The 12,646-nt window shown below is 35.5% G+C and overlaps 1 protein-coding gene across 5 annotated transcripts in view; it reads left to right on the top strand.

Annotated features, from left to right (window-relative positions):
• LOC145681204 (uncharacterized) overlaps window positions 1-12,646 on the top strand; it is a 54,376-nt gene that overhangs the window by 19,950 nt on the left and 21,780 nt on the right. Inside the window, exon 3 of one of the 5 annotated variants that reach the window (XM_081752717.1) lies at window positions 8,317-9,109. The exons of the other annotated variants lie outside the window; for them this stretch is intronic. Coding sequence (XP_081608843.1) covers window positions 8,317-8,362 — 46 coding nt within the window. The 3' untranslated portion in view covers window positions 8,363-9,109. Of the gene's footprint in view, window positions 1-8,316; window positions 9,110-12,646 lie in introns of those variants that run through there. 5 annotated transcript variants of the gene reach the window in all.

A 12,646-nucleotide genomic window follows, 5' to 3' on the forward strand; every position in this document is an offset into this window, starting at 1 on the left:
ACAGCAGAAGATAGATAGTTATGGAGAAGAGTTGGAGAGACCTTCATCCAACAGTGGATAAACATCGATTGAAAATGATGATAATGATATTATATCATAGTTTTTAAATATATATAGACAGATAAATAGATAGATATAGATATAGATATATATATTAATATTTAAAAACTATTTTTCCTCAATGCATTATATCATTGTAAAATGTGCTAAACTGCACAAAAATTGCTAGGATTGATGGATTGCTGACACAACAGGTCCAGGGTCTGGAAGCGTCCACCTAACGTCCAAGGCCTGCACCGAACTTCCCTACACCGAATCTTCCATATCCCCACAAAAATACCATTTCTTGCAATTTGTCCTATTTTTAAAGGACGGTAAAGTCCCTGGACCTCAGAACCTTCATCTATATTTCTAGGTCTAAATGGCTAAAGCTAGAAAAACCAAAGACAAATGTTGATTATGATGAATGGGAATGAGAATGAGAATTAGAAATACGAAATTTGATATAAAAACCTTTCACCAAACGTGTATTACGAAAATAATTTCTTTAAAAAGTTCATGAAGTCGCCATCTTGAATCCAATATGGTGGATGAGAATGTATTTCACAATCCCTGTGGATAGAAATACCAAATGAAATACACATATTGGTTATCAAGATGTGATTACGAAATGATAAATAAAGTGTGAAAAAGTCGTTGTCTTGAATTCAAAATGGCCTCCTAAAATAAAAATCGAAGGTACTAAATTTGGTAGAAATGTTCATGAGAATGGGCAGGTAAAGGGAAGAATACCAAATGTAGAAAGTTCCCATCGTGGATCAGTATGGCGCCCTGAATAAATAACTAAAGTATGAACAACCTAATAATTGGATGAAGGCAGAAACACTGAATTTGGTATAAATATGCATTACGATGACTACGTAAATGGGATAATATGAAACTTTGAAATGGTTTTCATCTTGGATTCAAAATGGTCGCAATCACGAAATAGGAACTTTTCCCTGTATTAGTGTTGTAAATAGAAAAAAAAACGTTCGTATTTTTTCAGAAATGTACGTTTTTTTAGAAAAAAAAACATTGCCTCCCTTTTTTTTCTAAATTTCGTTTTTTTTTTCAAATAGTTATTTGTAATGTATCTTACGTCATTTAAGTCTGAAGTATTTTTATGTAGGTGTAATTACCATAAAATACAACATAAATTAAACACTAGATACTGATACGATATAAATATTTTACAATTTATATGAGTAGCGTACCTACTAATAATCCGGGTTTCTGTACTGTTTCACCAAGGTCAACGAAGAAATAAAAGTATAAATGACCGTTTTTTTTTTCGTGAAAGTAGGCCTTGAATAAGTACGAAAATAATATCACGAACAGTATAAAATGCAAATAACTTGTCTAAAGGTAAAAACTAATACTAATTTGCCTACTAATATTTTTCTGAATATCATATATAAATAATTTGTCGACTAGATATATGATATGCATTGCTGGCTCTACCATATGTTCAACCCGCGCATTTGTACGGGGCTGCAATATCTGTCATAAGTATTTTATTTAAAATAAATATTTCTTGTTGGAAACAGACTTCATGATCATGGTAGTTAAATTTACTATGCTGACTTTTTATTTGAATACTACATTCATAAATTATGTTTAGGTCGCATTAGTTTAAGTCACATGGTCAGTGCTAAAGCAAATGGTAAAATAAATCCCAGAATAAATTGCTTGATTGTTGTGAAATACAAGAACTCAATTCTCGAATGGCTGTCCCCTTTGGTTAGTTATCAGAGTTCTGATATGAAAGCTTCTCTTGTCTTTGTCGCAAATAAGATCGTTATCATTGAAGGTGGAAACACTTTAAAAAAAATAACAGATGTAGAAGGAAAATCAAGAAATAAAGGTAAAAGAGCTAGTTGCACTATAATTGCAAACTGATATGTTGAGATTGAAACTGGATATTGAATTCTATAAACAGGATTACCATCTTTCAGATGACTTTGCTTTATCTTTCTTTAACATAATAGATTAATATTTAAAGAAAAAAAACAGACACAACAATATTGCATGTATATTAAGTATTTAAGCCTTTTTGAGTGCGATTGTAGTTACCCTCCCCTTCGTTGTTCATGCTGGAGTAGCATACTTAAAATCGTGACTTTTAAGATTTGTTCTTTCTGGAGAAAGAGGGAGGCGGCAAAGGGCGACAAATTGCCCATATCCGGCCCTGATGATATGTATACTCATGTCCAAAATGATTGTCGCATACCTATAACTGTCTTCTTGTAAGAATATAATTTGATAATGATTTTGCAGGGTACTTTTAATAGGCCTACTGATGCTGTGTGTAATCGCAAATTGTATATTTGTGGTAAATTTCAAAGGAAAAGTTTTGTACACACGCATGCCATGCATTGTTTCCTCTGTCTGCCGTTAGAAAGAGCAAGTAGCAAAGATGGAGATTAGAGACCAGAAAGCTTTGTGTGTTTTAATTTTGCAAAGATTTAATCTGTATTTACAGTGCAACCGTCTGTGTGAATTGAATGTTTTGTGCCATATGGCGGAAAGTTTATGGGCCTTTCTCACCTATTGACTCAATGTGTGCCATGTGACGAATGAAGCTCACATCGAACACTTGAAGCAAAAACTGTTTGAGGTGTTGTTTTATTTGATGTATTGTTTATAATTGTGCGCAAAATGTAATAAGTACTACGAAGACTTAATTCCCCGATATTCATTTTGAAACACCCTGCATTTCTCAGCGTCACTATTAGAACTAAGATGTAAAAAGGAAAGATTGTGATTGTTTACAACAACGATATTATTATTAGTCAAGACTATAATTCCTACAAAACAAGTTAGTAGTCAAAACAAAAGGAATTAAATGTACGCTCGTAACCCTTTCGGACCCAGGTGGCCAAAGTGGCACATACGGGTGTGTCACTTTTTAAATCCGCTCCTGTATGGTCACTAATTAAGATATCGGTATATATTATTTTTCCAAATATGGTTGGTCCATAGTTTATCATTTTAGTTTCTTTTTCTTCTGTGTGTCGAATTTCCTTCTCAAATTTCACCCCAGTCAAAAATTCGAGTATTTTCGAATTTTCTTTATTACTTTTCCCCTATAGCTTCATTCGTTGTAGAGAGACCTCCTTAAGACTTGTCAGGTAGATACATCGGATGGATACCTAATTGTTGATAACAATTGGACGGGCTTGCGCGCAGTGTTGCCAACTACGGAAATTAAAATCTCCTTAAATTTGGGCCAAAAATCGAAGTTTTTGTTAGAAACCGTACCTATACGTCCGAATGCAAGTCAACTTACGCCAGTCGAACATTTGTCCTTACTGAACAAACTCGGGTACATATCGTTACAGTGAGATAATTAGGGGACGCACGAAAAATTCGGATTTAGGTTCTAACTCTTGATTTTCCTTTACTTTTCTGTTTATCGAAATATATTTTTTTATAATTAGAAGCATTGTTTCTTAAATATCGCCATGATACTTGTAGGATATATTAGTAATGTACCTGTGTTTATTTTAAAATAGTTTTCGTCTGTCTGGTAGCAGTGTTGCCAGCTACGGTAAATTTTAATTCAAGATGTTAGGGGGAAATTACGTGTTTTGTCTAGTATATCCCTCTTGTTGGCTACATAGAAACAAAAGTAACAGTATCTGAAAGCCTTGTCTTTGCCCTTCACAACGCACTATAGAGAGTTTCAATAGAATAGTTAGGGGAAGTACAGTTAAGGTTTACAGTAGACCTTGTTCTCTAAGTGGAAAGATAACTGTGATTTTTTAGGTAGACTGAAATATTTTTAATGACCTGCTTACTTTATTAGATATCGTCACAGTACTTGTAGGATATACTAAAGGGATACCAAAGCTTCTTTTAAGATAGTTTGTGTGTGTCTGCTAGCACTGTTGCCAGCTACAGAAAATTTTAATTTCCGATTTTAGGGGGAAATTTTGGAAAAATTCCCTTTTTGTCTCTATTATTTCCCTCTTGTTGGCTTCATTCGAACAAACGTATTACTGTCTGAAAGCCTCGTCCTTAGCCTACACAGCGCACCATAAAAAGTTTCGGTAGAATATTAGGGGAAGTACAGTTGAGGCTTATAATAAACCATGTTCTGTAAATGGTAAGAAAATTGTGCATTTCTGAGTTAGAATGAGATTTTTTTTTTTTTTTTTTAAATCATGCTTACTTTGTTAAATATCGCCATGATATTTGTAGGATATATTCTTTTGGTACCAAGGTTTACTTTCAGATAGTTTACGTCTGTTTTATGGCAGTGTTTCCAGCCAAAGCAATTAATTACCAATTTTAAGTGAAAAATTCGGCAAATTTCCTTTTCCCTCTATTATTTCCCTCTTGCTCGCTACGTTGGAACAAATGTACCACTACCTGAAAGCCTTCTCTTTAGCCTACAGAACGCAACATAAAAAGTTTCAATAGGATAATTAGAGAAGCTGTAATCCCGGCATATCTGTTGATTTTTGCTTCTGAGGAGTAAAAAGTGTCAAAATTTCATGTGTATGGGAACACAGAATTTTTTCTTTCTCTCTTTGAATGGAAGCCAGCGACTTCAGGTTTTCACTGTACCTTGTCAACGCACCAAAGAATTTTTTTAGGTGACTTGGACTCATATGGCAACAGTGGTGCTAGATATAAAAAGTCTTGAAATTCGGTTAGGAATTTTTTTGTAAATTTTCACCCCTACATTTCCCTCAGTAATTTCCAACCCGCTCGCAACACTGCAATGTAACGTACACCAAAAAATAGCCACATTCCTTCTCTAAAATATAAGGTCTTAACCATATCAATAGGGTAAATGGTTTTTGAGCAATAAGTCACTAACTGACAAGGTAGGAAAACACCAAAAATGACCTGGGTCCGAAAGGAATAATCACACGATTTTGCCCGTATAGGTACAAGGAAACAAACGATTTGTAAGTTACGAGGGCTTCAACTCAAGTTCTATTGATTATTTCAATAATCTTCAACATAAATCAATAAATAATAGCTGCCAGAAAAAAAACAGACATTTAAAAAAAACATGAAAAAGAACGATGTTTTTTATTGAAAAAAAAACTTCACAGAAAAAAAACCTTTTTTTTACAACACTACCCTGTATATGACTTTAATCGAAACAACTACTAATTGGCATCTGAATTAAACCAACAAAATGAAAATACAGAAAAAAAGCGAAGATATGTGAGAAGCCCTCGAAAAAGTGGACGAAAACAAACTACGCTTACATTGTACGGATGTGCTGGCTACTTTGAAATTGTATTTTCGGTTGCCATATTGAATTCAAGATGACAACATTTTCAAAGTTTCCAGTGATGTCATCCTAAAATTTTAGGTGGGTATACGCTCTGACATTTATTACACACTCTATAGATGCGGTATATAGACTTCATAAATTTTAGGTAGCCATACAATGGTATCTCAAAATTGAAGGTGAGTATACGCCGAATACCCTGGTATTCCCTCCATTACATTCTTGGTATTATCCAATTTACTTAATGGATTTACCAATTTATCATAATGCACATTTATACCAAACTCTGTGTCTGTATAGCTTCAGACATTTGGTTTGTGCATATACACTCCTTATTTTATTTAGGCTGTCAAATACGATCCACAATGGCAACTTTTTCAAAATTTGGCGTTGGTCCCTTGACTTGCTCATTCTCAAAAATATTTCTACCAAATTTGGTAATATAACTTCAGCACTTTGACTGTACATATAGCTTTGATTTTTATTTTAGGAGGCCATATTGGATTCAAGATGACGATTTTTTCATACTTCATTGCGTGATCACATATTCATAATCAATATTTGTATCACGTTTGGTGTTTCTATCCTCAGCGACTGTGAAGTATATTCTCGTCCGCCATATTGGATTCAAGATGGCGAATTCTTGAATATTTTTATGATTCTTTTAATACACGTTTGATGAAAGGGTTTTATACCAAATTTCGTATTTTTAGGTTCAGTAGTTCGGGCTGTGCATATACTGTGCTTATATTTTAGGAGTCATATTGGATTCAGGATGGAGACTTTTCTGTTTATTTTCTGTTTCTAACCTCCTCGTGATGGTCATTATTTATACCACATTTGGTGTCTCTAGCCTCAGCGTCTAGGCTCTGTATTTTTATGACAAATGCTCCCGGCCACCATATTGGATCCAAGACTTTGGGAGGTGATAGGGGAGGTCATTCTAAGCAAAAATTTTATGTGAACATATAAGGTTTCGGAGATAGAGGTGGAGATAACTTTTTGCATCTTGCACTTGAGCATTCTTGTTTCGAACATTATAGCACACCCTGTAGTTGGTCTTACATTACATATTATAGCTTGTTTTAAAGCTAATGAAACAGGCTTTTAGGAGGTCTGCAATTGTCTCAATACTGCATACAATAGGGAAGTAACGGAGGGATTTTTAAAAATTCTCTTTTGTAACACAATTTTGCACTGTTCTTGAGTAGAAACTCTTTCAGTAGAGAAACTGTTTCTGATTTGGGGAAAACTATACACAGGTGTCAAGTTGTTATCTTCTTTAGAAGCCACAAACACTTCTTACTAATCGGTTTATTTGTTGAATAATGACTTCCACTGGAAACAAACAATTTTGCTTGTTTCATAATTATTATTATTATTATTTCTTCTCATACTTTAATTGTTACTGTTATTATTGTCACAATTTTTATTGTAACTTGTGTTCCTACGTGGAAATGTAGAGCTTTCGTATGTTTGGGAACAGTGACGACGCCAGAGGGGGCAAGGGGGCGAGCGTCCCCCTGGTGGCTACTCTTGCCCCCCTGACTGCCATCCAGACTGCCCCCCCCAGACTCCTACAATCATAAAACATTCTACATATAGTATTTTATATCAGTATCATAACCAATCTCATTGTCAAATTGTAGTCTACTTTCCATGCGTTTACTATGTGGTAGATTAGTCCTCAAGCTTTCTTCTTTGAGCGTCTGGGTATGCACACATATTTCTGTTTTCTAATTTAGCGCCTTTTCCGGTAAATTTTAGTTACAGTTCTTTCTTATGAATTTTAATTACTGTGCCTAGCGAGCAATAGTAGATTTGGTCGACTTGTTTTCTTCTCATTGCATCAACTTCGATTAGAAACAAAAGAAAGGTAAAACCAATTACATAACTTGTTTGTATTTATCCAGTTTTGAAGTTTTCAGTTTCATATTTTGTTTTATTTAAAGGTTTTATATATCTATTTCCTGAAACATTATTCTCGGCTTTCAATATTCGGAGGATGGGCTTATAACAGCTTAATTTGCGACTACCAGGGCTTAATTTTTTGAAGGAAAAAAAGAGTTGTGTTTTCCCTTCCTGCAAATGATAATAATAATAAATGTATGGAATTAAATCGATTATTTATTTAGCTCCCAATAAAACGTATTGTCAGAGTGTTGATCTTTAGTTAGTAATTGGTATGCACTAGTGCTTCCTTACTTATTGTGTTTCAAAGTACTGACATGACGTCTATCATATTGACTAGAAATGTACGTGGAGCTGCTGAAAAATTCGTAGCCCAACCCAGGAGTGCACGTAGAATGGTGAAGTTTTACTTTTTCTACACTTCCCCCGAGAGTCAATATACTACCTTGTACAGTGCTCCAGTTTTGCAGAAGTTAAAAAAATCTGGAGACTTCCTCGCACCACTGTTCATAACACTACCCTTATCAGATCTAAAGTTTAATCAGATCTAAGATTGGGAAATAAATACAGGCAATAGTTAGGCGGAGCTAAATCTGGGGAATAAGGATGATGATCTAGACATTGAAATCCTAGATTATGCAATGCTAATTGTGTTCGCAGGGGTTCGATGGACAGGTGTATTCTTTTAAAGGAACACAATTCCTTTCTTTTCATTTTCCGCGGTGTTGAACTTTGAATTTTCCTTTCAGTTTTGTGAGTAATGTAGAGATTCTGAACTAAATATCTGACCGTTGCGGAGGTAGTCTATGAGTACGACTAGAGATGCGCACGAGACGAGTCGAGACAGGATTTTCCTGACAAAATTCGAGTCGAGACATGGCTCTTCCAATAGATAAATATACATTTTTCGAGTCGAGACATCACTTTTACAGCACATTTTCGAGACGAGAGAGCCATAAATCTTGTCTCGTGCGCATCCCTAAGTACGACTCTATACTTATCCCAGAAGAATGTTGCAAACAGTTTTTCAACCTACTTCTGTGTCTCGAACTTCTTGGGGCAAGGGAGAAAGGAGTGCTACTACTCCATTGACTGTTGTTTCTTTTCAGGATCATAGTGGTACAACCATATTTCGTTCCTGGTTACTATTCGTGAGCGAAATGATCAGCATTACATTCAAATTGGAAGAAGACTTCTCTTAAAGCCGTCACTCTTTTATTCTCCTGACAGATTTTTTGGGAACCCATTGTGTCAAGAACTTGCGCATACCCAAGCCATTCTGAATTACACTACCGACGCGTTCCAAAGAAATGCCCACAATCTCTGACACAAGTTTTACTGAGACGGTAAAAACTGGGGAAGGGGTTGCAGCCAGACCTCAGACTATAATAAGTATATCGTGAGTTTACTGTACACATTAAAAAGTGTATAAATAATAGCTTAAATTCTTTTTGTCAGTCAAAAACTGGTGTGGCGTAGGAACCCCAGCCCCAGGTTATATCTACCACTGGCTGAAATGCTGCAATTTTCAAGAATAATGTCAAAAATTGCATCTATGATTTTGGGAACAGTCACTGGATGTAAAGTCATCTTGGATGTAAAGCATAATTTGTTGAGAAACCGCCACGTTTGAACTAAGCCATCACTTCTTCACCACTGTATATAATGGAGGAGAGTCCCGTAGTGTTTCACTGATTTTCTCATTAATTTACTTTGGTGACTATCCTTGGTGGAACAAAAATGTTATAATAGTTGTGATCTGGATGTTCGTGAAATTCGCTGTTTGGGCACACATAATCACTTCAGAGGCCTGAGAAAGCAATAAGAATTTCGTTATTAATATGTAAATTTGTTGAAAACATGTTTTCAAAACTATAGTTTCATTTTTCTGTAGAGATTTTCAGCAGCCCCTCATATATATATATATATATATATATATATATATATATATATATATACGTAGCATATAGTACTAGACGAATTTGTTACTTGTAGTAAACGCGAAAGTAATTCAATTTATGTTTCAAAAGTTGCATTGAAAAATATTTTATGTGCAGACGTAACTTATTACAAATTTTACTTGAAATAAGTTTATCATATAGGCCTAATATAAAAACAACAACGAAATACACAATGTAAAGTAAGTCAAACATAATAAATGTTATTTTTGGTGTGGAAAATAGCCGCCCCCCGAAAATGTATCTACCCCTCCTTTGCCCCCCCCCCCTAGAAACTTACAGCTGGCGTCGTCACTGTTTGGGAATAGTATTGTATTTCCAGTTTTGTAGAAAAACGGCTTATTAACCAAGTAACGGTTATTCTTATATATAAAAATGATTGTATGTATGTATGTATGTATGTATGTATGTATGTATGTTCCACATCTCCTCCTAGACGGTTGAACCGATTTTGACCAAACTTGGCACAAGTATTTCTTGCTACTAGACAACCAACACTGTCGGGGTTAGCCACACTATACTCACCCCGTTGCAGAAGGGGAGGGCGTGGAACACTACACAATGCTTTTTAAATGGCGATATAATGGCATAAATGGTTTTGATGAATTATCTTAAGAACGGTTCGACCGATTTAAACGAAACTTGCCCCACATATAGCTTATAGTCTGGCAAATAACAATGTTGGAGTAGGACACCCCTAGCGCGTCCAGAGGCGGAGGTGGAGAAGCTGAAATGTAAAATTTGTCGAAAATGACCAATATTAGTGTCGTTTATATAGGTTCTGAGGTCACTTAGATCAATGTTAACACTCCAAACGCCGTAGTTGTAGTAGTTGCTGTTGTTGTTGTTGGAGTAGTAAGTAGTAGTAGTAGTTGCAGGTAGGTGTAGTAGTAGTAGTAGTAGTAGTAATATTAGTAGTAGTACTAGTAGTAGTAGTAGTAGGTAGTTGTAGTAATAAGCCTACTAGGTAGTTGTAGTGTTAGTAGCAGTAGGTAGTTTCAGTAGTAGTAGTGGTAGTATTAGTATTAGTAGTAGTAGGTAGTTCTAATAGTAGGTAGTAGTAGTAGGTAGATGTAGTAGTAGTGGAGGTAGTAGTAGTTAGTTGTAGTAGTAGTAGCAGTAGTAGTAGGAAGTAGTAGTAGTAGTAGTAGTATAATGTAGTAGAAATGGGTAATAGTATTCCAAAATATTTTTAAGAAACCAGATCTCCCCGTACGAAGTCGGGCGTTAAGGCTAGTAACCTTTAAAAAATAGGAAAATACTGGGATAAACTGCATGTAAGGTAAGACCAACTACAGGGTGGGCTATAATGTTTCAAACGAAAATCGACAAGTGCACCACGAAAAACGTTACCTCCACCCCTATCTCCGAAAGGAATGGGAATAGAACCTATGTTTACATAAGCATTTAAGCTTAGCATGACCTTCCCGATCCCCCCTCCTCATCACATCCCCAAATCTTTGCATTTCCTCACCGGACGCCGTGTATACATTATATTATACTTATTGGAAATATCAGTATAATATTTCCAATAAGGGTGATGTTGGTATCAGAAGTGATATTCAAAAAATCTGCATGGAAGTTTTCTAGAATTTCTGGCATGAGGATCTCTAATAGTGGATTATCACCTGTTCTCACTTTGTGTGGGGTAGGATACATTAAAGAGACTGTTTATGTTGTTCCACTGCGAACTACAGTGGATGAAATGGGGAATCAGTATTATGCGTATCGATAATACCCGGGAAGAAGAAGAAGACTAGATCCACAGATTCTACTCTATAGCGTCTCACGGTGCCCCCTGTACTATCTATCTTCTTGTGTAAACCGAATTTGAAAATTGTTCTTCGTTCCAAAGATATTTTGATTTGTCAAATTAAATGTACATAAAAACCATGTATATAAAAAGTGTATACCTTTTTTTTTAACTTTATGAAAGTAATTTTTAATGCTGAAATTGTATTCAAACCGCATTCTATATGGTTATTACTTTTAACAAACATTAAGAAAACACCAATAGCTCAATACCCGCAAACATGTACCTTTTCATACACACGCACAAATATATTCATTTTCACAAAATTTATATTTGGATTGAAATATTTTTGGTAAAAAAGAACAAAGCAACTTTATGGAGCCTGTGGTGCTACTTTCCGGGGTATTTAGCATCTCCCGAACCTAGAAACGGAACGAAACTTTTCTGGTGGAAATTCACGCAATGCTGCACTTTCAGCGCTAAACAAACTTATTGCTACGTGCTTTGAATGCACCAAATCGGCCCATTGGAATGTGTCCAGGCTTGTCGTTGGCCAACCTTGTCGTCAGCGATCCAAAATCGATCCCGACAAGCTTGGACACCTCAGGAATGTGTCCAGGCTTGTCGTCGTCCAACATTGTCGTCAGTGACTCAAAATGAGATGTGTCCAGGCTTGTCGGGATCGACCCCGACAAACCTGGACATCATTAGGAATGTGTCCAGGCTTGTCATCGTCCAACCTTGTCGTCAGCGACCCAAAATGAGATGTGTCCAGGCTTGTCGGGATCGACCACGACAAGCTTGGACACCTCAGGAATTTGTTCGAGTCTGGCGCAAGAGGATAAATTGAGAAGTGTCCAAGCTTGTGGTTGTCCAAGCTTGTCGTCGTCCAACCTGGCCTGCGTCCCGTCACATTTCAAGGAGGACAAAACAGTAATTTTACCATGACGCTGTACTGGAAAATTAGAAGAAGATAATGGTGCATTATTATCGTATTTGCAAAGTGGAAAGATATGTTTAACATATAAAGGAATGAAGATTAATTTATCTGGATGTACCATGCACGATCTTGAATTTACTGAGATTGTATCTTGTTCGTAAATATATGCGACGTGTTCAAACAAGACCAAGCATTATTTTTCCACCTCTTCTTTCTTGCCGTTTGTACGTGCACCAATATCCGTATGCATAGTGACAGTAGTCTGTGTGCATCAGCTACGATTGAAAGGTCTATGAGTACTTGTCTACCAACTATGCATACTAAGAACGAGTACTTACTAAATGGTACTCTTCAATGGTACTTAAATAAGGTCTTAATTCAATAGAAAAGAAATTAATTTGTGTTGGATTGGATAGTGTCACATTTGAATCAGTGATTCATATCGGTTGGTTAAAATTGGAAACGAAAGGATTTGACAAACAAAAATTCATAGACTCAATAACGAGTGAATTATTTGACAGTGCACAAACACAGCCATGGTGGGAAAAACTGAAACAAAACGTTTGCATTGTATGGAATTCTGTTAAGAGAGAAGGAAATTATTTTTTCATTTATACTGAGCAGTGTAGTCATAAATTTAGTGCATTTAATAATAAAGATATAGCGAAACTGAAATGCTTCATTTACAAATAAATTTGTCCTTTGTGTTCGTTTAATGCACTTAAATTTGATATATATTTTTATTACTTCAGTAATATTTTACGTTTTATAAAAAGAAAATCTTGTAA

Source organism: Thermobia domestica, chromosome 3 (assembly GCF_964235325.1).
Source record: "Thermobia domestica chromosome 3, izTheDome1.hap1.1, whole genome shotgun sequence".
In the NCBI taxonomy this organism is placed as follows: domain Eukaryota; kingdom Metazoa; phylum Arthropoda; class Insecta; order Zygentoma; family Lepismatidae; genus Thermobia; species Thermobia domestica.